Below are 26,642 nucleotides of genomic sequence, written 5' to 3'. Positions count from 1 at the left end.
TATTTACGAAAGAACGAATGCATTCGAAGCACGGTAGGAGGCTATAGCCGTGGGTTGAAAACGAAACTCAAATACATTACGAATGACCGCGATGTATTTACGAAAGTACGAATGCATTCGAAGCACGGTAGTAGGCTATAGCCGCGGGTTGAAAACGAAACTAAAATACATTACGAATGACCGCAATATATTTACGAAAGTAAGAATGCATTCGAAGCACGGTAGGAGGCTATAGCCGCGGGTTGAAAACGAAACTAAAATACATTACGAATGACCGCGATGTATTTACAAAAGTACGAATGCATTCGAAGCACGGTAGGAGGCTATAGCCGCGGGTTGAAAACGAAACTAAAATACATTACGAATGACCGAGATGTATTTACGAAAGTACGAATGCATTCGAAGCACGGTAGGAGGCTATAGCCGCGGGTTGAAAACAAAACTAAAATACATTACGAATGAACGCGATGTATTTGCGAAAGTACGAATGCATTCGAAGCACGGTAGGAGGCTATAGCCGCGGGTTGAAAACGAAACTAAAATACATTACGAATGACCGAGATGTATTTACGAAAGTACGAATGCATTCGAAGCACGGTAGGAGGCTATAGCCGCGGGTTGAAAACGAAACTAAAACGTCGGACATTTTAGTCGACAAATATATACTGGAGATTTAGTGCCGTATCCACAGCGCATTTGCGCACAAAATAGCGCTTACATAACTTAAATTCCGAGGCGTAAGGCGGGGTTATTGCAAGTGGGAAGGAAGTGGGCGTGCTTCATTGTAATGAGCCGTGACCCCATGCAAATGAAGGGCCGGCCGTACTGCGCATGCGCGCACGAATCTGCTGCTCACTGGGCATGTGCAGAACTTTGCTCGGCGCAATCAGTGAGATAGGTAAAAGGCCAAGCATACTTAGTTTGAGGATCGCCCTGTTAGTCGCCTAAATACGACTAAAACTAAAACAATTGCAGAAGACTTAAATGGGACTAGAACTAAAATGCCATTTTAGTCCTAAGATAAAACTAAATCGAAAATTGCTGCCAAAATTAACACTGATAACAGGTAAGTATAGCATTATATACTTATATACAAGATATATAGATACTGTACAGTGTATAGGATTAAGGGGGGGGGGGTGGCTGAGTGCATACAGGTGAGTTGGCCGGTGTGGATTCGGTGGGATGGCCCGTGGGCAAGCCCTAGGGAATGTTGGTTGTCAGGCTCAGGGGGGCCCAGGCCTAAAGCTGTGTAAGGGGCCCAAAAATTTCTGATGGCTGCCCTGTGGATGGCTGTGCCAATACTTCAGCCGCAGTGATTGGTGGTCATGATAAAAAGTGGGAGTTGTTTTAAAGAGCATGGGTTAAAGTAACATACCTTTTTACCAACAAATTCTAACAAAAGTAATGGTTGAACTGAACTGTAAAAGAAGAAGTACATATTAAGCGAAACAAGATGACTACTTCTCTGTGAAAATGATATGGACTCAAATAAACTTTAATAATGTCAACCCCAAAAAATATTTTCAGCTTTCCTTTACAAGATCACAACATATTTTACAGTTTTGATTTCATCATGGATTTCTTTGAGGCTCTTTGCCCAACAGCTGTCACCGATTCCAAGTCCTCCTCTGATTGGGGTATAAATTGGCCACCAGCCCAACATATATTATTTCCAATGGAAAAGAAGTCAAATGCCCCCCCTAGAACATTTGTTCCCGGAATCAGTGCTCCCGAACTTGCTTTCCTGCTAGGGCAGCCCGGAGGAAGGATCTGCAGGAAGCACTACGCAACATGCACTCCAAACAAAGCTACACATCCCAAGAGAATTCAGATTTCAGTAGAGCGGAAAGGTCTCTCTTTCAGGGGGGGAGCAGGGCCTAATGGAAATCCTCTCCACCACATGTGAGCAACAGAATGAAAGTTAGGTGACCACACAGCTACATACTTCTAATTCAAGTCAAAGTGAAAGTAAAAGTAAAACCTAACTAAAATCTAAACCTATTGTAACCCCGTAAAGAAAAAAATGCTATACTTACCTGTTATCAGTGTTAATTTTGGCAGCAATTTTCGATTTAGTTTTATCTTAGGACTAAAATGGGATTTTCGTTTTAGTCCCATTTAAGTCTTCTGCAATTGTTTTAGTTTTAGTCGTATTTAGGCGACTAAATCTCCAGTGTATATATTTGTCGACTAAAATGTCCTACGTTTTAGTCTATTAAAATCTCCAGTGCACGTTAGTCAATTAAAACTAATTTTAGTCGTCTAAAATCTAATAGGTGTAACTAAATTGTAATGAATTGGTTAACATTTCTCTACAATTTTCAAACTCATTATATACTGCTGGAGTGAAAAATCGAGTATGTTATTATTTATGGAATTGAGGTATGAACATGCACTACAGACCAGTGTTAATTTTGAAGTCAAATTTCAATGTAGTTTTAGTTTTAGTCCCATTTTAGTCTCTTGACTAAAATGCCATTTTAGTCATCTCGGTTGTTTTAATTTTAGTCGTATTTTAGTCGCCTAAAATAGTATTCATTTAGTCGACTAATATGTTTTAGTCGACAAAATTAACACTGCCTGTTATGCAGCCGATCTGGTCTGGTCTACAGCGTCGCCCTCTATGTGCAGTCGAAAGCCGACACCGGCTGGGAAATGCCTGGGAAGTGACGTCACCCATAGAGTTACTATGGGGCTTCCGTTGTTGGCTACCTCTCCTCGCTGACAGCTCAGCCTGGGACCAGACCATAGCGGCTGCAGAACATATAAGGATAGCATTAGGTTAGAATTTGGCTACGAGCTAGTTTAGAGTTTAGTTAGAATTTGCCTTTACTTCCACTTTAAAATCATGTCATATTCTGACTCTCCAATCTTCTTTAGATTTGTCATCAACCATTTAGTGAAACGGCCTGGTTAAACGGGTATACACCAAATGTATTTTTTCGGTAGGCCCAAGCTGATTGGTGTCATATTGTATGTGGTCAGTTTAAACCATATACTAGTGTCCCTTTACTCACCTTCCTTAACGGCAGTTGTGGACTCATTTTACTCTGTTTTCCACAATCCCCTGGGCTGCTACAATGCCCTGGACTCCCTTCATCCTCCAGACTCCTGGACACACCCAGGGGATATAAATGACAGCTTCTCCCACTTTTCAGTTCTAAGAAACACCTTGCCTGGTGGAAGAGCAATGACTGGGCATGGGAGCTGTCAGCAGGGATCGGGTCTTTCATTGTTTGGCATGTGGGCTGCCGGTGAAGAGCACAAGAGCATGCACCTTCTACCTAAGTCCCAGTCATAGGTGTGCGCACAGGGTGTGCCAGGTGTGCCCAGGCACACCCTAACCACCCTTGCAGAACAGATTCTCCCTACTGACCTGGCTTCCCCCCACAGAACTTCCGGATTCCCTCCTCTCCCACCCGTTGTTGCTGTGGATGTTTTAGGATGAGTGGGGGAAGGGGCCAGTAAATATGCCATTTACCGGCCCCTTCCCTTTCTGAATGAACATTGTGAGTGATCGGTAGAGTGTGTTTGAGCTTTGGGGTGCACACCCTAATGCCAAAGGCTGCGCACACCTATGGTCCCAGTCAGTGTGGTGGACATTGTGCCAGCAGACTTTGGATTACTGCCCTTCCAGTGGAGTGGCATTGCCTTCAGCCACCTGAACCTCCAGACCAAAGACTCCTTTAGTCATATCCTTGTGTAGCCTGCCAGGGGATCCCTGCAGCCAGCTTCCTGAGCTACCAGCTACATCCAGCCTCCTAATGTGAAAGGTGTTGCACTACCTACTGAACTTCAGGTAACTGATTGTAAGCTCCTCGAGGGCAGGGTGAATGTACAATACATATGTAAAGCGCTGCGTAATTTGATGGCGCTATATAAGTCCCTTTAATAAATAAATACCGTATTTATCGGCGTATAACACGCACTTTTTCTCCCTGAAAATTGGGTGCAAATATTGTATGCGTGTTATACACCAATATTTGCAATTGGCTGTCTCGAAGGGGAAAGGGGTGCGAGCACCATCACATTACATAGAGTGAGGAACTCCTGTATACAGGCTGCAATGGTGAGGCTGCAGATGAGCACTGATCAGGCTGCATTGATGGTCAATGATGAGACTGCAGATGGGCACTGATCAAGCTGCAATGATGGGCAATAGTAAGGCTGCAGATGGGCACTGGCTGCATTGATGGGCAATAGTGAGGCTGCAGATGGACACTGATCAGGCTGCAATGGTGAGGCTGCAGATGGGCATTGATCAGGCTGCACTGATGGGCAATGGTGAGGCTGCAGATGGGCATTGATCAGGCTGCATTGATGGTCAATGATGAGACTGCAGATGGGCACTGATCAAGCTGCAATGATGGGCAATAGTAAAGCTGCAGATGGGCACTGGCTGCATTGATGGGCAATGGTGAGGCTGCAGATGGACACTGATCAGGCTGCAATGGTGAGGCTGCTTATGGGCATTGATCAGGCTGCATTGATGGGTAATGGTGAGGCTGCAGATAGGCATTGATCAGGCTGCATTGTTGGGCAATGGTGAGGCTGCAGATGGGCATTGATCAGGCTGCATTCATGGGCAATGGTGAGGCTGCAGATGGGCATTGATCAGGCTGCATTGATGGGCAATGGTGAGGCTGCAGAAGGGCATTGATCAGGCTGCATTGATGGGCAATGATGAGGCTGCAGATGGGCATTGATCAGGCTGTATTGATGGGCAATGGTGAGGCTGCAGATGGGCACTGATCAGGCTGCATTAATGGGCACTGGTGAGGCTGAAGATGGGTACTGAGAAGGCTGCAATGATGAGGCTGCAGATGGGCACTGATCAGGCTGCATTAATGGGCACTGGTGAGGCTGCAGATGGGTACTGAGAAGGCTGAATTGATGGGCACTGACCCTTATTTTGCTTCAAAGTTCTTTATTTAAAATTAAAGTTTTTTTCTGAAACTTCCCTCTTAAAATTAAGGTGCGTGTCGTAAGCCTGTGCGTGTTATATGCCGATAAATACGGTAAAACGTATTGCATCGTTTATTTTGCAAATTGACTTTCCGTATTTCCGTTTTTTTTCTAGCAAACTGTTGTACCATACTGCCATCTAGTGGTCAATTGTGGGAGCTACTCCTAGCATCTTAGTTACTGGAATGGTTTGGTTCACAGTTATTCTCTGTTCAAAACTATTGTATACTTTTTTTGCCATTCTATCTGCATTGTCAATTTACCCTGCACCATTCATTCAGTATACACGAAGGTGTACATCGCTTTTTGTCTGATCATTCAGCTGATACGCTTACTTAACACTGAACAAACCAAAACCTGTTCGTTTTTGCAAACAGGTCATGTGAACAGTTCATCAGGGGAATGTACAAGACACAAAGAACTCATGAGAATCTCTCTTTATTGTTGTATATATTAAGGTACCACAATAGAATTGTAGGATATACACTTGTCTGTGAGCACGGTTACATCACACATACACACACACACACACACTCACGGGTAACAAACCTTGCACTTTGGAAAAAAAACTGCACATGATGAATTTCCGCCCCTGTACAAATCCCTTGTGTGTGTGTTTTCTCTTCAAGGTGAACTCCATAATCAATAAGGGTTCACAGCTTCAGCTGAACGGTGGTCTGTGATACTGAATGAGATTATTTAAGAAAACTGTGCGCAGAGCAACGAAGTGCGGCAATCCACTGCAGACAATCGAATATTGGCGTTTATTAAGGTCACTACACTATTATGCTGGAAGCTGAACTCCGGGAAGATTGGATTCAGTCAGATGTCCTGCAGTGCTCATTGGCTAACAAGGAACATTCTTATAGGAGGAGGTAGCAAAGTGATAGAGAGATGAACTCATCAGTCTGCTGCTTCTTCTTTTCACTGTCCAATCACAGGCTGGGGGAGGGACAAGACCTGGAAGTGTTACTTTACTGCAGCAGAGTAAAATCAGGTCTCTTGCCCTGTAAGACACGGTTCTTCTGTGTAAATCTTAGGGCTTGATGGACAGAAATACAAATCTTTTGTAAATTGTAAAATAGGTCCTGCTTAAAGCGGAGTTCCAACGACATGTTATAATAATTTTTTTTATGCATATCTTAACCCCTTTACTTATCGAGTCATTGTAAAATGACGTCGGCAGGAACCCTCCCTCCCTCCGGGTGGACGTCATATGACGTCCTGGTCTTCCCGGGCAGCTAAGGGGCGCCAACCGATGTGTGTTCCCAGTACAGAGGAACACACATCGGTCTCCTCCCCTTGTGAGTCCCCTCCCCCTACAGTTAGAATCACTCCCTAGGGAACATATTTAACCCCTTGATCGCCCCCTAGTGTTAACCACTTCCCTGCCAGTCACATTTACACAGTAATCAGTGCATTTTTATAGCACTAATCGCTGTATAAATGTGAATGGTCCCAAAAACTTGTCAAAAGTGTCTGATATGTCCGTGGCCATGTCACGGTCACAATTAAAATCGCAGATCGCCACCATTACTATTAAAAAAGAAAAAAAATGCCATAAATCTTTCCCCTATTTTGTAGATGCTATAACTTTTGCGCAAACCAATCAATATACGCTTATTGCAATTTTTTTTACCAAAAATATGTAGAAGAATACGTATCAGACTAAACTGAGGAAAATGTTTATTTTATTTTTAAAATTGTGATATTTATTAAATCAAAAATGTAAAAAATATTGTGTTTTTTCAAAATTGTCGCTTCTTTTGTTTCTAGCACACACAAAAAAGATGCAGAGGTTATCAAATGGCACCAAACGAAAGCTTGATTTGTGGGGGAAAAAAACATAAAGATTTCATTTGGGTACAGTGTTGCATGATCGCGCAATTGTCATTCAAAGTGCAACAGCGCTGAAAACTAAAAATTGGTCTGGGCCGGAAGGGGGTGAAAATGCCCTGTATTGAAGTGGTTAAGGTCATGACATAGACATATACCACTCACTTGTTTATAAAATTTCGCCGCTCAATGTCTTCTTTTATATCAAAAAGTAACTAATGTCGCGTACACACGATCAGTCCATCCGATGAGAATGGACCGATGGTTAAAAAAAACTATCGTGTCAGAACGCGGTGACGTAAAACACAACGACGTGCTGAAAAAAGTTCAATGCTTCGAAGCATGCGTCGACTTGATTCTGAGCTTGCGTGGATTTTTAACCAATGGTCTGCCTACTAACAATCGGTTTTGTTCTATCGGTTAGGAATCCATTAAAACAAGTTGGCTTTTTTTTAACCAATGGTTAAATAACCGATGGGGCCCACACACGATCGATTTTGACCGATGAAAACGGTCCATCAGACCATTCTCATCGGTTTAACCGATCGTGTGTACGCGGCATTAGATTATCATGTCCTGCCATTTTCCATATTGCTTGTGGGCATGTGAAGCCCACAAGCATAATGTTCCAGGATACGGTGCAGCTGAGTGACCAGCATGCTCCGCTCGTTCTCGCGCATGCGCAGTATGACAGGCTCGCAGCGCCATAAACTTCTTACGTTGCCATCACAACGGGCGGCGTCATTGGAAAGTGCCCACGCCGTTGTGATGGCAACTGACTCCGGGGGAAATGATGACACACATCTCCCAGGAACACTAGCGAGCTGAGGCGCAGAGGGAAGTGACGTCAGGAGCCGCGGTGATGAAGGGGAAGATTAGAAGGGACCACATAGCAACAGGGATAAAAAGTGAAAAATAAATTAAACATTCTCCAAATGTAATTTGTTAGATTATTTGCTGCACAGTAATGAATTTTTTTTTTTATGGGTGGAACTCTGATTTTATTATTTTACTGTTTTTTAGCTATTTGGCTGGAATTCAGCTTGAAAGCCCCTTTCTGACTGTCTGCTGCCAGTGAATTTCCGTCATTGCTCTGCGCAATTTAATTAATAAATTACCGCATTTGAGTCGATTTTGTGCTTGGAAAAACAAGACACCCCAAACAATATCACAGAGATTATACTAAAAGGCTCTGCGTTAGTAATATCCCCATCCCTACCTCAATGGTTGTAAAAATCTGCTTTAGAGGCATTACTTGCAGTCGAACATTGTGGTTTGCTTTATAATCTGAATTAAAGGATGGGCGATGAGCAAAACATGCAAACCCTTTCTTAGTTTAGAATTATCACCATTGCATTCAGTTATAACTATCTCTCTCTCTATATATATATATTTTTTTTATATATCCATCATAATTTATCATTTTTTTTTGTTCAAATTATATCGACTCTAAATAAATATAACAAAAATAAAATATTTCCTTTTGATACATATACAGGTCTATTTTTGTGTGAGCTTTTTCCTTGGGGGGAATAGAAAATGGTACAAGCATGTTTCAGCCTATCAGCTGCCAGCATTTCCCAGCAACACATTTAAACAGCAATGTGCTGACGATGCCACCTAAAGGCAGCCACTGATGCGAATAGCCAGAATGGGGATGTCAGTAGAAACTGATGCATATTTATTAGTGATGCTGATGCCCAATTTTGCTGTCTCTTCCTTAACCCTCTATATTATATGTAAAGGCTTCTATTAGACCCTCTAAAGAATGCACAAAACCAGATACGCTACAGATGGAGCCAATGACAAAGATGGAAACATCGAAAAAGACATGGTGCCACTGGAGCTGCCTCCAAAGAAGCTTGAGATGGAAGAGGCTTGGAAGGAGGAAACAGAGACCAGCTCCTGTGAGGCTGCCGGTGAGACCCATCAAAAGGGCAAAGTGGGGCACATAAATGGCCATGAGCAAGGTAAAAACAACTAGGGCACATCTGAGAGAGAGTCCCCAAGCTTTTAGTTTCCCATCACCCCCGTAGCAGTTTGGAAATAAGGCCCTGCTCCCCTCCTGAAAGAGAGAACCTTCCAAGACCTCCACCGCGGCAAAGAAGGGAAGTGGGTAGGACAGCAAAGCTTTGGACACCAGAAATAAGTTAACCACGGCTCTGATAGTAGAGGGTAGGTTGTCTGTTATGACCTCCTTGGTTTCATCTGCCCAGGTCAGATAAGCCACCAGAGCAAAAAGACCCTTGAGGATGCAAGCGGCAATGTGGGTCCAGTTCATCATGCAGTGGAATTCTTTAGGTTGTTGCATGTTCCCTTCCAGGGAAGGCAGGAAGATCTGGGAGGTGTAGCTGAAGACGATGATACCGATGGAGATAGGAAATTTCTTTACATCAATGTAAAATTTGACTTTGTCCCAAGCCCAGTCTCTAGCTCTGGACAGACAGTAGGCAATCACTAGGACATTAATGACGAAATGAGCTAAGGTGCAGAGCAAGCTGAACTTGGAGACAGACTTAAGGTTTTTGAGGAATGCACATGGTAGAAGCGCAGCGGTGGCTATAATTGACCAGGACTTCTGAGAAACTGGTAGGGTTGGGAAGCTGTTATACATCAAGTTTCCGCTGACCACCACATACAGGATGCACGTCATGACCAGTTCAATAATCTGAGCCACATTGACAATCCTTCCTCCAAGTTTTGGAAACCTCGGTGAGCAGCAGGCGTTGGCAATGTCCACGTAGGTGTCCCTAACCCTTACAATCTCTCCGTCTTCATTCTCTTCATACAAGCAAGCAATGAGAATCTTTCCTGTGTAACAACACACCACTGCAGCAAAAATGATGAGGAACAGTCCCAGGTATCCACCGTGTAGAATTGCGTAGGGTAATCCCAACACAAACATCCCCTGCAAAAAAAAACAAGCAGAAAATAAGTGAGGTTCCCTCCATCTCAATGTAGACATTTATATGTGTGAGACTGTAACAAAGTTAAAATATATCTAAGGTCAAAAAAAATAGTTTTGGATAAAGCAGGAAAGGGTTAAAGGGGTTGTAAATGTAAATTGTTTTTCCCTAAATAGCTTCCTTTACCTTAGTGCAGTCCTCCTTTACTTACCTCATCCTTCCATTTTGCTTTTAACCACTTAAGGACCGCCTCCTGCACATATACATCGGCAGAATGGCACGGCTGGGCACATGCACGTACAGGTACGTCCTGTACTAGTACCCAGCCGTGGGTCGTGGGACCCGGTCCGAAGCTCCGTGAACGGGACCGCGGGTCCCGCGGACCCGATCGCCGCTGGAGTGCGGCGATCGGTCCCCGGAGCTGAAGAACGGGGAGAGCCGTATGTAAACATGGCTTCCCCGTGCTTCACTGTGGCGGCTGCATCGATCGAGTGATCCCTTTTATAGGGAGACTCAATCAATGACGTCAGACCTACAGCCACACCCCCCTACAGTTGTAAACAAACTAACTCCAAACTAACCCCCTGTGGTTAACTCCCAAACTGCAACTGTCATTTTCACAATAAACAATGCAATTTAAATGCATTTTTTGCTATGAAAATGACAATGGTCCCAAAAATGTGTCAAAAAGTGTCCGCCATAATGTCGCAGTCACGAAAAAAATCGCTGATCGCCGCCATTAGTAGTAAAAAAAATAATAATAATAAAATCCCCTATTTTGTAAACGCTATAAATTTTGCGCAAACCAATCGATAACCGCTTATTGCGTTTTTTTTGCCAAAAATAGGTAGAAGAATACGTATCGGCCTAAACTGAGAAAAAAAAAATTATATATGTTTTTGGGGGATATTTATTATAGCAAAAAGTAAAAAATATTGCATTTTTTTCAAAATTGTCGCTCTATTTTTGTTTATAGCGCAAAAAATAAAAACCGCAGAGGTGATCAAATACCACCAAAAGAAATCTCTATTTGTGGGGAAAAAAGGACGCCAATTTTGTTTGGGAGCCACGTCGCATGACCGCGCAATTGTCTGTTAAAGCGACGCAGTGCCGAATTGTAAAAACCCCTTGAGTCATTTAGCAGCATATTGGTCCGGTCCTTAAGTGGTTAAGAGGCTTTCTCCACACCAGGGAGAAAGCCTTGCATTACTGTGTGGAGTTACAGACAGAAGAACAGGAAGTGAGGATTTCTCAGAAGAAATAAGGACATTTAAAAGCAAAATGGAAGGAGGAGGTAAGTGAAAGAGGACTGCACTAAGGTAAAGGAAGCTATTTAGGGGAAAAATGTTTACCTTTACAACCCCTTTAAAACACATCAAGTTTTTTTGTTTCTGTCTGTGCCCCATTGAGATTTCCCATCACTTCCTGTCCCACAGACACACTAGGAACTGAGAGAAAATCCCTCCAAAGTGAGAGGAAATCCCCCCTATGGACCCGTTCTGACCAGTCCAATGCCATAACGCACTAGATACTGCAATGCACAGTAATGCATGGTACGTGTGTTGGTGCATTGCGGTATCAGTCATTTTGAATGAGCCTGGGCTGCACGGCAAAGCAAAAAATGCTGATAGACCTATTTATTTTTTTATACGTTGAAGTGCGTTGCAGCCCATTTATTTAAAATTACTTGCCCAATTCAGCTTACAACAACATGCTATCCATTGCATCGCAATTCAACTAAGTGTGACAAGCTCTTAGATCAGGGTTTCTCAACTACTGTTCCTCCAGAATTTGCCAGGGGTTTCTTAAAGGGGTTGTAAAGCTTTGCGTTGTTTCACCTTAATGCATAGGATGCATTAAGGTGAAAAAACACCTTGCACTCTCGGGGCCCCCCGTTTTACTTACCTGAGCCACAAAACTCTGTGGGCGCGATCCCACGATGCTTTCCCCCAGCTTGGGCAGTGCTTCATTGGAGATGACGGCAGTGACAGCGGTGCGCCAGGGGCGGGGCCGAGTGATACACTTGGTGGCTATGGCCACCACTGTATCACACGGGAGCGCGCACGCAAGCTAACCCCCTTGAGAGAGCGCTTCCCAGAACGGAGTTAGCTCTTGCTGGGAGGAGCCGAGACAGCCGCCGATGGACCCCAGAAGACCAGGATCGGAACCACTCTGTGCAAAATGAACTGCACAGTGGAGGTAAGTATGGTATGTTTGTTATGTAATTATTTTTAACCCTTACAACCCCTTTAAGCAATGAGCAACTTCTGCCACGCAGATAAAGTTCCTGGTACCATTGATCTTGTTAGCTATCTGTAGGGGGGGTAATTCTTTTCAATGACCACAAGGGTAGGGACGATCGAACATCGTATGTTTGATCGTTCGGCTAAATACGAACAAAATGGGTCGTTCGCGCCAAATTCGAGTGACGCGCCACGGCCCTTAATTCACTGCAGCATTGCTTGCTTATGATTGGCCAAGCATGCTCTATGACCCGCATGCTTGACCAATCACAGCGCCGTCAGTAAAGAGAGCCATAATTGGCCAAAGCCAGGATGGCTTTGGCCAATTATGGCTCAGGGCTTTAGTACACGCCCCACACTATAAAAAGCCGCCTGTAGTGTGTTTTCCGGCGCTGGTTACAGATCAGACAGAGAGAGAGAGAGATTGTCTTTTTTTTTAGCTAGATGGAGCAGGCAGGCTAGTCAGTTAAATTTACAGTGTGTAGAGGATATATATACATCCCAGGTGTTGTACATATATTTATACACTGTATAGTTTAGCTAGATCAGTTCTTCCTAATTTGTCAGGCAGTTGATTGTGCTAGCTGCAGTGTTCTCACGTGTTGTATTGCCTGGGTGCTCTTTAGTTTGCACCTAAAGCTACTTGGTGTATACTTCACTTGTGCTATGTAGTTTGCACCTAAAGTTACTAGGTGTGTACTGCACGTGTGCTCTGTAGTTTTCACCTAAACCTACTCGGTGTTTACTGCACTTGTGCCTGCTGGGTGTCTATAGTATGCCTGTGAAACTGTCTTTGAGAACCCGGATCTTGCCCGAGGGAACAGGTACAATATTTAAAGGAATTTTTCATTGTTTTTTTTTATTTAAGCATCATTAAAATCACTGCTTCTGAAAAAACAACCGTTTTAAAAACTTTTTTTCCATTGATACATGTTCCCTGGGGCAAGACCCGGGTTCTCAAAGACGTTTTACGACAATAACTTGCATATTAGGCTTTAAAATTAGCACTTTTGAATTCGAACGTTCGAGTCCCATAGACGTCAATGGGGTTCTAAATGTTCGCGCGAACGTTCAGTCCGTTCGAAGGTTCTGGTGCGAACCGAACGGGGGGGTGTTCGGCTCATCCCTACACAAGGGTAATACACCAATGTATTATGAGTTATTACTAGGGTTCTTCTGGGTTGTAAAAAGTTGAGAAAGGCTGCCTTAGATTGTTGTCATTAAAACAAGTATCTGATAAAAAAAAAAACAGTTTTCAGTTAAGTCAGAAATTAGGATTATCCTATCACTTTTTGTTCCATTGAAAATGTTCACATAAAAAAATTGTAAGGGTGCAACCAAAGCAGGGACACAGCATCAAACCCTGACAGGGGTTAAACACTCCCTCGAAAATGAAAACAAAATTGACTTTAGATCAACTTTAATGTTAATAATATTTTGTTGAACAACTATTTTTTTTAAGCTTTTCTTGTTCGTATTTACATTTTTCATTATACTTGATAAGACAGAATGCAATTCCAGCCATGCAATTGATATAAATACTAGACATCAAAAAGAAACAAAATATTGTGATAGACCAATGTATCCAGAGACACTGGATACTATTGGTAATAGGGTGATAATCAAAAGTGAGTCCACAATAAAGGAGTCCAGTGATGACGTAATAGGCTGGAAAATTGGATTCCCATAGGTGATTCTTAATTAAGAGAAGTGTTGTGCTTGCAATCAAAATTGTTATGATCCACCTTCACCGTGACTTTGTCAAACACCCAATGTGAGTGAATAGGCAGGCTCCTTACCAGATGGAATTGCCCCCGATTTTGATATCAAAAGGGAGGACAATTAGAGCTTTAACAGGATCACCTGTATATGAATGGGATACGTCCTGACAGCAGTGATGATAACAGTCATGGATTCTCGGATGTATGCATGAAAAATAAATAGTGGCAAAACATAGTGTAACTCGTTTTAATAACGTATAAAATCATGTACATAGGGAGCCAAGTGGCCGCTTACTTTGTGGGTGCCTTGGACCCGGCACTGAGGCTTTAGTGATACAAAATCAACTAGGGAAGATCCTGGGTGCTGTGAGCTGCGTGATCTCCGGATCTCCGGAGCGTGCGTTCCACGGCCGCAGCGGTGTGGAGCCAGCAATGCAGGAAGTGACGGGGTACTGGAGCGTACAATTGCGTGGTTGGGTGCGGCACCCAACCACGCAATTGTATTTATTTTTCATGCATACATCCGAGAATCCATGACTGTTATCATCACTGCTGTCAGGGTGAAGGTGGATCATAACAATTTTGATTGCAAGCACAACACTTCTCTTAATTAAGAATCACCTATGGGAATCCAATTTTCCAGCCTATTACGTCATCACTGGACTCCTTTATTGTGGACTCACTTTTGATTATCACCCTATTACCAATAGTATCCAGTGTCTCTGGATACATTGGTCTATCACAATATTTTGTTTCTTTTTGATGTCTAGTATTTATATCAATTGTATAACTACTGTTTAATACTATTATTATTATTTACCCAGCGCACCCTTCACCTACACACAACTGCATAATCATTTGATTATTTCTGGGTAGCAGCCTACTTTTTTAGTTTATTAATTTTGGCGCGTAGTACTCCATTTCCAATTCCAGCCATGAATGTGAAAATGGTATACAAAATAACCTGATCGATGATCGAGTGCGTCTACATGTTGACAGCCCAAATGTTAAAAAAATAAAACGATTGTATTTTCACACTGCAGAAGAACACATTTCTTCTTCCTTGTTCTAAAATGGAATGTAAAATGTGTATGTATGTATATATTCTCTGTCGATTACATGTATGAATAGGGAAAATACCACATGATGGCCACTAGATGGTGTGGAGTGTTGTAGGGAACAAGTATGCCTCTCAGCACCACCTAGTGGTCATAATGCAGTGTTTTTTCCATTCACACATTCAGTCTGCAGAGAACTTTCAATTTTGCTCCCTTTTGTATAGTATGGATTTATCATCGTTTTTTAATGGACAAACAGCTATGTAAACAATTGATAAATACTTCCCCATATTTTTGCCTGACTAAAAACAAATTTTTCTATTTTTAAGTTGACAACAATATATAGGTATATATGATCTTTATTTGTTATTGTCAACTTAAAAATAGAAAAATATGTTTTTAGTCAGGCAAAAATATGGGGAAAGTATTTATCAATTCTTTACATAGCTGTTTGTCCATTAAAAACATAGGGCCAGATTCACAGAATAAGTACGCCGGAGTATCTGCTGATTTTGCAGCGTCGTATCTTAATTTGTAATTCACAAACAAGATACGACGGCATTTGGCTAAGATCCGACAGGCTTACAGCTTTGTACGCCTTCGGATCTTAGGATGCAATACTTCGGCCGCCGCTGGGTGGAGATCGTGTAGTTTTCCACGTCGGGTATGCAAATTAGCTGTTTACGGCGATCCACGAAGGTACGCGCGTTCGTTACGTCGTTGCTAGTCGGCTTTTCGCGTCGCAAAGTTACGGCTGCTATTGAGGTGGTGTAACAATAGACAGCCCATGTTAAAGTATGGCCGTCGTTCCCGTGTCGAATTTAAAAAATTTTTTGCGTAAGTCGTCCGGGAATACGAAAGTACGTTACGCACGTCGCCATTCAAAACATTACGTCAGGGCGACATCATTTTGCGCAAAGCACGGTGGGAAATTTCAAAACGGAGCATGCGGGAACGCGCCTAATTTAAATGGTCCCCGCCCCATTTGAATTAGGCGGGCTTGAGCCGGACGGCTTTACGTTACTCCGCCGCAAGTTTACACGCAAGTGCTTTGTGAATCAAGCACTTATGAGGAAAACTTGCGGCGGAGTAACATAAAGGACATACGTTACGCCGCCGCAATTCTTTATGAATCTGGCCCATAGCTGTTAAAAACTGATGATAAATCCATACTATACAAAAGGGAGCAAAATTGAAAGTTCTCTGCAGACTGAGGCCCGGATTCAGATAGAATGCTCTATCTATGGGCGGGTGTAACGTATCGCAGATACGGTACGCCGCCGTAACTTAGGGCGCAAGTTCCGTATGCAGAAACAACTTGCGCCCTTAGTTACGGCCGCGTAACGTATGTGTGGCGGCATGAGCCCCCCTAATTCAAATGGGGATGATGTGGGCATGTTTTATGTAAATGCACTGTGACCCCACGTATTTGACGTTTTTCAAAAACGGCGAATGCGCCGTCCGTGGAATTTCCCAGTGTGCATTGCTCCAAAGTACGCCGCAAGGACGTATTGGTTTCGACGTTAACGTAAATGAGGTCCAGCCCTATTCACGGACGACTTACGCAAACGACGTAAAATTTTCAAAACTCGACGCGGGAACGACGTCCATACTTAACATAGGATACCTCTCATATAGCAGGGGTAACTTTACGCCGGAAAAAGCCTAACGTAAACAACGTAAAAAGATGCGCCGGCCGGACGTACGTTTCTGTATCGGCGTATCTACCTAATTAGCATATTCATCGCGTAACTATACGGAAGCGCCACCTAGCGGCCAGCGTAAATATGCAGCCTAAGATACGACGGTGTAAGACACTTACGCCGGTCGGATCTTAGGGAAATCTATGCGTAACTGATTCTCTGAATCAATCGCATAGATACGACGGCCCGCACTCGTATCTCCTATCTGATTCCGGGCCCACTATGTGTGAATGGAAAAAATAATGCATTATGGTGGTGGTGGTGAGTGCTAGGTGGTGCTGAGAAGCATACTTGTTCCCTACAACACTCCGCACCATCTAGTGGCCATCATGTGGTATTTTCCCTATTCATACATGTAATCGACAGAAAATATAGTCTGAGAACATTACATTTTGCTCCATTTGCACAGAGCAAGTTTGCATGCAGTTTCAATGGATAAACAGCTATGCACATTTTTTTTTATTAAATACGCCACATAATGTGCCCTCTGTTTAAAAGGGAAAGGGTAATCATATATGCCCAGTATTGATATTCCTGACGTTTCGCCTGTAATCTGGGCTTTCTCAAAGGTCTGCTGTGATCTTTACCCTCTGGAAGTTCTTACTGTTTGCATTCACTATGGTTGAATTTTTCATCCTGCTTGGCCCCTTACTGTATTTAAATTCACACACATTGAAACTAACCCCATCACATCACTGAAGCCCTGTACACACGATCGGATATCTGATTGAATCTAATTCGATGGATTTTTTCGTAGGATATCCGATGAAGCTGACTTTCATCAGTCTTGCCTACACACCATCGGTCAAAAATCCGACCGTGTCCAATGCGGTGACGTAAAACACTACAATGTGCTGAGAAAAATTAAGTTCATGCGTCTACTTGATTCTGAGCATGCGTGGATTTTTCTCCAATGGAGTTCCACACAGACGATCGTTTTTTTCTATCAGTTTTTTACATAGGAAAATTTTAAAACACGTTCTATTTTTTTCCACCGATGGAAAACACACCGATGGGGCCCACACACGATCGGTTTGTCCGATGAAAACGGTCCATCGGTCCGTTTTCATCAGACAAACCGATCGTGTGTACAGGGCTTGAGTGTGCCTTTAGAGCAAGGATATGCTGACTAACGGGCTCAGCTCGGGAGAGAACTTTGCCAACAAATGGACATATCCGGGATCTGTCCCCCTGAAATGGGATTGGGTAAGTTATTAAGACTCCTGTTTGTTTCTCCAAGTACAGCGAGGAGTAAAAAAAAAAAAAAACATGATTTGCTTTACACTCAATGGGGCTGGGTGGGACTTTAAATGCAGGATTTACAGTGTATGTGCATAGTGACCATTCATGTAATTTGTATACTTGAGAAAAAGGCCACAAGACTAAAGAGTAAACTTTTATGACATGTTTATTAAGAAAGGGTGTATCATAGTTTAAAAAAATATAGCAAAAAAAAAAATAACTATTCAGATATAATCTTCAGGAGATATGGGGCTTCTTGCGCAGACTGTCAGAAGCTACATACAGAGCGGCCAGTTTAAATAGACTGAGAGGATGAGCTCACAGTGCCTCTCCTCAGAAGCACTGAGCTCAATGAATAGCTTGGAGCCTTGGGCTAATGGTATAGCACCATTGGAACAAGCTGTCCAATAAAAATGCTGCAGTGGAGGCACGCCTCTCACTGCAGTGTCATAGAAGGGGGTGTGTCTAAAAGGCAAATGCTCCCTTCTAGCCCAGCCATCTTAACTAGAAGGAAAAAGCATGGGATTTACCCACAATCCCATGTTTTTTTCACACATTTAAGAGTGAGAATGAGAATCTGCTGCTGATGAAGGTATTGTTTTAATCAAGCTAAATCATATATTATTATGCTATATGTTATAAGATAATATTTATTATTTATCTATTTACTGTGAAAATACTGGTTGGAAGTTATAACGTCAAAGTTCAGTAATTTGTCCGTTAAGCCACCTGCTTGAGTACAGATTTTGAAAATATAGTAAATTACCTTAAAAACAATATATAATAATTATTTGTATATTACTTATGGTAATTAACCCCTTGCCACCCACACTAATTCTGACACTTCTCCCCTACATGTAATAATCATAATTTATTTGCTAGAAAATTACTCAGAACCCCAAAAGATTATGCATATATTTTTTAGCAGACACATTAGGGAATAAAATGGTATTTGCGCACCAATTTTACAAACGCATGTTTTGGTGGAAAAAACTGTTTCATGAATATATATATAAAAAAAAAAACACTAAAGTTAGCCCGAACTTCGGTACTTAAAAATCTCCATAAGCAAAGCTTTAAATTTTTTTTACAGGTTACATGTTTAGAGTTACAGAGGAGGTCTAGTGCTAGAATTATTGTTCTCACAGGAGTGTCAGGACACTCTCTACTTTGCAGATAGAGAAAGGAGTGGGCTTCCTGACACTCCTGCTTGCCTCCTCCCCCTCAAGAGGCTTTCTCCACAGGGAGAAAGCCTTGCATTACTGTGTGGAGTTACAGACAGAAGAACAGGAAGTGAGGATTTCTCAGAAGAAATAAGGACATTTAAAAGCAAAATGGAAGGATGAGGTAAGTGAAGGAGGACTGCACTAAGGTAAAGGAACCTATTTAGGGAAAACATTTTTTTCCTTTACAACTCCTTTAATTTTTATGCATGAAGGTAAAAAAACTTCTGTGTCAGTGGGAAGAATAGTGCCCTGAGGCCTGGATATAGGCAAGCAAAGGGTCACATTCGGCCCGTGGGCCTCAGTTTGGAGACCTCTGCTATAGAAGAGCTAGTGAGCTGGTTCAACCTCTAGTTTCTTATATGACTTGAATACTCCAACATTGAGAACTCTTGCTATAGTTACTGTCCATCTGAAAATGTTGGATGTTCCCAACCACTTTTGTCTACTCCTGATTCCTCACTTCTATTCTCCATAATATAAAATATACAGTATATGTATATATATATAAAAAAAAAAACAAGAAGAGGAGAAACACCTTGTAATGGCCAAAGCAGACCTGAGAACTCAAGCACAGAGATCTCAGCAATAGAGCCCTTGGGCATACCTTCCAACATTTTGAGATGGGAATGAGGGACACCTACTAGCAAACGTAAGTGGGCATAGGACACACCCCCTGTCACACCCCCTTAACCCCCCTGGCGGTATTCCCGAGTCTGACTCGGGGTTACATTTTTGTGCTGCGAACGGTAACCCTGAGTCAGACTCGGGCTCGCCTCGCAGCATCCATAGGCAGGGTTTACTTACCTTGTCCCTGGATCCAGCGATGCCACCGCGCTGTGTGAGCGAGCGGGTGCTCGTTCGATTCACACAGTGCCTCTGTGTGCCGCCGATCTCCGTTCCCTGCGACGTTACCATGCACGGGGGCGGAGAACGGCGCCAAATTCAAAAAGGTAAACAAACACCATACATACAGTATACTGTAATCTTATAGATTACAGTACTGTATGTAAAAAATACACACACCTCTTGTCCCTAGTGGTCTGCCCAGTGTTCTACATGTACTTTTATATAATAAAAACTGTTCTTTCTGCCTGGAAACTGTAGATTGTCCAAAAGTGTCCCTTTATGTCAAAAGTGGTTTTAGAGCAGCTAGAAAGCAGCGATAATAAATTATAATCACTTGCAGAATTGAGCGATAGCGATTTGTGGGGAAATTCGTCATAAAAAAATAAAAGTAATGACAGCGACAATTCTGCAACTGAGCAAATTTCAGTGATTTTGAGTTAATTACATTATTGAATAATTTTTATTAGAATTATATTATTTGTTAGAATTATTTATAATTATTTATTATATTATAATTTATAATTTTGTTTTTAAAAAAATGTCATACCCAGGATGCCTACTAGACTCTTGTTTGGTCAGATTTAAGTGAGTTATTCCTAAGAATTACAGGCCTACAGTATAAAACGCCAAATTTCCTTGCAAATAATGGTACCGCTTTCAGCACTTAAAATCGGAAATATTTTAGCCACCACTATTCCTTTATATTGGCTTTTAAAATTTATAAATGCAGCAATTTAGAAATTGGATGAAAGGTTTAGCACCCAGGAAACACTTTTTGAAAGATAAAAAGTGCATCTTTTATACAACTCTATAGATCAGACCGAAATGAGGGACACATGAGGGTGAAAGAGGGACAAAAGGACATTGCTTCAAATCAGGGACAGTCCCTCGAAATCAGGGACAGTTGGGAGCTAAGCTTGAGAAATAAATGAACTTGTCAGGTTCTTTAACCCTTCAGCATATACCAAACATTGAATATCAGTACTGGATGGACTGAGTCAATGGATTTAACACCACCACACCATAGCCATGTACCTGTGTACCATTCCCATTGATATTATAGATGCTGCTTGCAGGACTTTTTTTTCCTGTCCTCCAAGCCCACCGCCCCAGTGTGAAAGCACTCTGGCTTTCATACTGGGGTGGATTGAGAGGCACTTTCAGGTGCCTTACAGGTGCTATTTTTAGCGCAAAAACGCATGAAAAGTGCCCCAGCGTGAAAGGGGTCTTAGGGTCGGTTCAAACTAGATGCGGTGCAAATTTACAGCGAATTTGATGCTAATCCGCACAGCATCAAAATTGCAACCCGAACATGCGAACGGAGTGCAGCGTTTATGTTAAATTAACCACACCCTGAAACCGGTTTGCAAAACGCAGTGCGATTTGCAGAATGGGATTGCATGGGTGTGAACCCATGTAGTGCGTAAAAAAAGGGTCCTGCAAGACTTTGGTGCGAATTCGGTGCGATTTGAGCTGTACAAATCCATGGCTCAAATCACAACCCCAGAGACATTGCATGTAATTCGCACATGAATGTGCTGCGATTCCTGTGCGAAATACATGCGCTGTCCCACTTTGCATCAGTGTAAACCCCGCCTAATGCTGGCCATACACTATATGAAAAATCAGCCGAACCCATTTTTGAAAAACAGACATTCGGCCGTGAGAGCGAAAGATAGTGCCATCATGTAATGGCCGCCGATAAATTGTTCAATAGACATAAATTAATACATTAAAAAAATGTTTTTGTTTGTTGTATTTATATTGTATTTTCGGATGACAACTGTACTGATTAACCACTTCCATACAGGGCATTTTCACCCCCTTCCTGCCCAGGCCAATTTTTAGTTTTCAGCGCTGTCGCACTTTGAATGACAATTGCGCGGGTGTGCGACGTGGCCGCCGGGCACGCGCACCGGGTCCCGGGCAATGCGTTGGGAGCGCGTCCCCTAGCCGCCCGAGAAGGCTAGGACATCATATGATGTCCAGTCTGAGAGACGGAGGGTTCCCGCCGACGTCATTTTACAATGACTTGGTAGGGAACAGGTTAAATTAAAATCGTACGATCTTGTATCATCCGGAAAAAAAAATTGTTTGTCCCATCTGGTAATATTGGATGAACTGTTGTGATTGGCTCTCGAAAGTTGTGTACTAATGAACAAGTTATCATACGATCGCTTCAAAAATTTCTGATCATGTGTACGGCCATAAGCTAGTAGTTAAGGTGAGTCATAACAAGCAACAAAAGGACGACATACACTGAAGTATGAAATGTTAAAGTGGTATTAAACCCATAATCAAAAATGGAATATATTGCAGCTTACCAATCATGTTTTCTTTTCTTTGGCTTTTTTTTCACCTGGTAACACACCTCCTGTATTAATGAGACACAACTCTGGAGGACTGAGTACAGGGGGCACAGCAGACAGCAGAATTGTCAGTCTGCGGGGGGAGGGGAGTGTTAAATGTATTAGCAGATTCATATACACTAACAAATTAAAGCCACACTCCTGCTCACAATTTATAATCAGTTACAGTAAACAGTTTTTTTTTTTTTTTTTCCTTTTGCGACAAAGGTTTTGCATGAATAAAAAAAAACTGATCATTTTAATCACCCCTGTCAGTAAGGCCACTTTCACACAGGGCAGTGGAGGTGCGGTGGTGGTATAGCGCCGCTAAAAATAGCGGCGCTATACCGTCGGAATTGCTGCGGGATTCGGCCGCTAGCGGTGCAGTATTAACCCCCGCTAGCGGCTGATAAAGGGTTAATACCGCCCGCAGAGGCGCATTGCGGGCGGTATTGCCGTGGTTTCCCATTGTTATAAATGGGAAGGAGCGGTGAAGAAGCGGTATACACGCCGCTCCTCTCACCGCTCCAAAGATGCTGCTGACAGGAGATTTTTTTCTCTCCTGCCAGCGCATCGACTCAGTGTGAAAGCCCTCGGGCTTTCACATTGAGAAGGCTGGGCAGGAGTTTTTCAGGCGGTATTTAGGCGCTATTTTTAGGGCTGTACCGCCTGAAGAACTCAGTGTTAAAGCGGCCTAATGCCGCGTACACACGATCATTTTTCGGCATGAAAAAAACGTTGTTTTTAAAAAATTTCATTTAAAATGATCGTGTGCGGGCTTCACATCATTTTTCAGGTTCTGAAAAACGACATGCTGCATTTTTTAACGATGTTTTAAATGATGTCGTTTTTCGGGTTGTAAAAAATGATCGTGTGTGGGCTAAAACGACGTTAAAAACCTGCGCATGCTCAGAAGCAAGTTATGAGACAGGAGCGCTCGTTCTGGTAAAACTACCGTTCATAATGGAGTAAGCACATTCATCACGCTGTAACAGTCAGAAAAGCGCGAATCGTCTTTTACTAACACGGAATCAGCTAAAGCAGTCCAAAGGCGAATGGAACTTCCCCTTTATAGTGCAGTCGTACGTGTTGTACGTCACCGCGCTTTGCTAGATCGATTTTTTAAAACAATGGTGTGTGGGCAACGTCGTTTTAATGATGAAGTTGGAAAAACGTTGTTTTTTCTACTTGCTGAAAAACTTTGTTTTTTTTCATGCCGAAAAATGATCGTGTGTACGCGGCATAAGTGTTTTTTCTCATCATGTAAACTGATACATTCTGTTGGAGTGCTTGTGAAAAACAAAAGACTTGCTGGATCACCAGATAAAAATAGAAGACAGAAAGCCTAAAAAAGAAAACAAATGCAGCCATCACATCTAAGAATTGGTGAGCTTCAATATAATAAATGTTTGCTTTTGGGTTTAATACTGCTTTAAGTTTTTAAAAAAAAGTTCCCTTCCTGCCATGACAAAAAAACACTGACTTTTTAGCAGAATTAGATGAAATAGTGGGGGGAAAATAGGAAGGAGAGTTTTATTTAGTTTTTTGAATCAACAATTTACACCTGCGTGTCTCCCAAAAAGCTAAAAAAGTGGTAAATGTGAATAAAAATATAAAAGGAGAGCTGCACGTCTTAAAGGTAAACAAGCACTAAAATGAAATACCAAAAATGATAAAGATAATCAATGGTGCTAAACACTTAAAGGAGAAGTACGGCTAAAGCTTGTTTGGCTGTACTTCTCCTATTGATCACAGGGGTGCACTCCTCCGACCCATTTTCATCAGACAGCAAGCTGAAGCCCGCTGTCGGCTGACATCACAGAATGGGTCCAGGCTGGGGCAAGATCGCAACAGTAGAGTCAGGATCCGCCCACATGCCTGGACCGGCAACTGGCTCAGCCTCTTAGAAAGCCACTGAAAGCCTGAACCGGCCACTCCTGCCCCAGCCCAGCGCTCCAGTGAGTGGAGGGGCAGAGCAGACAGATGTAACTGACACTCACGGGTTCTCTGCTCACAGAGCTTTGAGAACTGAGAAATCAACAGTCTTTGATCACTCGGTTCTCAAAGTTAGAGCTGGTAGGGGAAAGATGCAGCATCCACCTAGGTAAGTATGTACGATTTTAGTTTCACTGTGCATGTAACGGTGCCCCTCATAGGTGTGCGCAGCCTATTGCATTAGGGTGTGCACTCCAAAGCTCAAACACATAGTACCGTTCACTTACTGTGTTCGTTCACAAAGGGAAGGGCCCGGTAAATGATATATTTACTGACCCCTTCCCCCACTCCTTTTAAAACTTCTCCAGTGTGTGCCAGCAGCAGCAGCCTTTGGGAGAGAGGAGGAAGGAAGTTGGGAGTGCAGGGGCAATCTGCACTGCACAAGGTGATTAGGGTGTGCCTTGGCACACCTGGCACACCCTGTGCGCACGCCTATGGTGCCCCTAAATTTCTGCATAGAATTCCCTCGCCAGGGATAAAGATATAGGAATCTCTCATAGTGTAAAAAAAAAAAGGGTAAAATGTTTGTAAAGTAGCCTCCAGCCCCCCTAATACTTAGACCCCCATACACACTATTAGATTTTTTGCAGATTTTTGTCTTCAGATTTACCAAAACCCATGTAGTGCAAGGGCCTGTCTGATTGCATACAAATTGAAACTCTTAAGGTTTGACTTCATCATATTATATGGTTTTGGTAAATCTGAAGACAAAAATCTGCAGAAAATCTAATAGTGTGTATGGAGCTTTAACAGAGCCCCTTCTCAATCCAGCGACGTCCACAAGAGCCTTGCCTCTCCGGGGACTCGCACTCCTGATTTGCTATTGGCAGCAGCGGGAGCCATTGGCTGCTGCTGTTATTCACAGCCAGTGAGACAATCAGGAGATGGAGGGGCGGGGCCAAGTCGCAGCTCCGTGTGTGAATGGACACACAGAGCAGCGGATCAACTCGGGTGCCCCCGTAGCAAGCTGTTGGGGCAACCGACAGAAGGAAGGAGCCAGGCGCCACAGCGTGGGACCCGAGAAGAGGAGAATCCGGGCTGCTGTATGCAAAACCACTTCACAGAGCAGGTAAGTATAACATGTTTATTATTTTAATGAAAAAAAAAATGTAAGCGTAACATTCCCCCCGGGTGATCTATGCACATTGCAGGGGTTTTAGCAAACTTTGTTGCAGATTCCAACCTTTTGTTATTCTGAAGAAATCCATGTGTGTTTGTCTGTGCCTCTGTGGGTCTAATGGGAGTGGCTTTATGATTATCAATTAGCTGTGCCAGTGCAAGGCACTAATGTGGAAAATTGCTGGGCCTGCATCCCTTCAGACGTGATTTCCTATTGGGATTATCTCACCAAAAATGCATTTTTTTTTTCTTGCACATGATTGGGTATTCTTTGCAAAGTGCAGCTTTACCTCGTTTACTAAGCTCTGGAGCAACTGCACTTGCAGCGTGCAACTGCACTTTGCAAAGTGCGCAGCATATTTGCCTTTAGTAAATCAACAACATACTCTTTCAGTAGAGAGACCTGTTTCGGTGGCAACTTTACATGTTTGTAAGCAAGATTACATGTTTGTAAGCAGGTGCCATTAGCTAGTCTGCCACTGGGTGGCTCTGTGCCAGAATAGTGTCTGGTTACAGCAGACAGTGTCATTGGGTGCTAGGCCCCTTTTAGTTAGAGCCCTCCTGCAGTAATGTCATAGGTGAGGCAGCACCCACATATAAGCCAGGTTGGGGGGATCCCTAGCCACAGCCACAGTGGAGTTACATCGGCACCACGTTAGGAAGGTTCTCACTATCTTAAGACAGCACAAGCTTTATCTCAAGGCAGAGAAAAGACATCGGTACAATTTTTAGGATTCATCATTTCCGTAAATGGGGTAGCCATGGACCCCCAGAAAATCAGAGCAATCCAAGAGTGGTCACCTCCAATGGACAAGAAAGGCATCCAGCGCTTCATTGGCTTTGCCAACTTTTATAGACGATTCATCATCGGCTTCTCGTCTATTGTCTCCCCTATTACCAAGTTGACCCGCCAGGGGCACCGTTTTCAGTGGCCACAAGAGGCCCAAGAGGCCTTTATTAAACTTAAAACAGCTTTCTCCTCGGCACCTGTGCTATGTCATCCGGATTCAACACTGCCTTTTGTCTTAGAAGTTGATGCCTCGGAATCTGCTACAGGCGCTGTTCTCTCTCAAAGACAGGGGCTAAAGTCACTCCTTCACCCGGTAGCCTATGCTTCCCGGAAGCTAAGCCCCCCTGAGAAAAATTATGATGTCGGGGATAGAGAATTACTGGCCATAAAGTTCGCATTAGAGGAGTGGAGATACCTGCTGGAGGGGGCAGCTCATCCCATCATCATTTTCACCGACCACAGGAACCTGGAGTACTTACGGTCCGCAAAACGTCTAAGACCCAGGCAGGCACGCTGGGCTCTCTTCTTCACTCGCTTCAATTTCCATATTACTTACCGTCCCGGCTCAAAAAATGGAAAGGCTGACGCCCTCTCCAGGATGTTTCCTGAAACACCCAACACATCCGAACCCAGCACTATCC

General features: G+C 43.0%; 1 protein-coding gene across 3 annotated transcripts in view; it reads right to left on the bottom strand.

Moving 5' to 3' along the window:
• Positions 1-7,819: 7,819 nt before the first annotated feature.
• Positions 7,820-26,642, bottom strand: part of SLC32A1 (solute carrier family 32 member 1) — a 43,652-nt gene continuing 24,829 nt past the window's right edge. For all 3 annotated transcript variants that reach the window (XM_040330456.1, XM_040330457.1, XM_040330455.1), the window contains one exon: positions 7,820-9,712. In XM_040330456.1, coding sequence (XP_040186390.1) covers positions 8,525-9,712 — 1,188 coding nt within the window. In that variant the 3' untranslated portion in view covers positions 7,820-8,524. The remainder of the gene's footprint in view (positions 9,713-26,642) is intronic.

Source organism: Rana temporaria, chromosome 12, assembly GCF_905171775.1.
Source record: "Rana temporaria chromosome 12, aRanTem1.1, whole genome shotgun sequence".
Lineage (NCBI taxonomy): Eukaryota > Metazoa > Chordata > Amphibia > Anura > Ranidae > Rana > Rana temporaria.
Note: the sequence above shows the minus strand (reverse complement) of the source record. Positions and strands in the feature narration are given on the sequence as shown.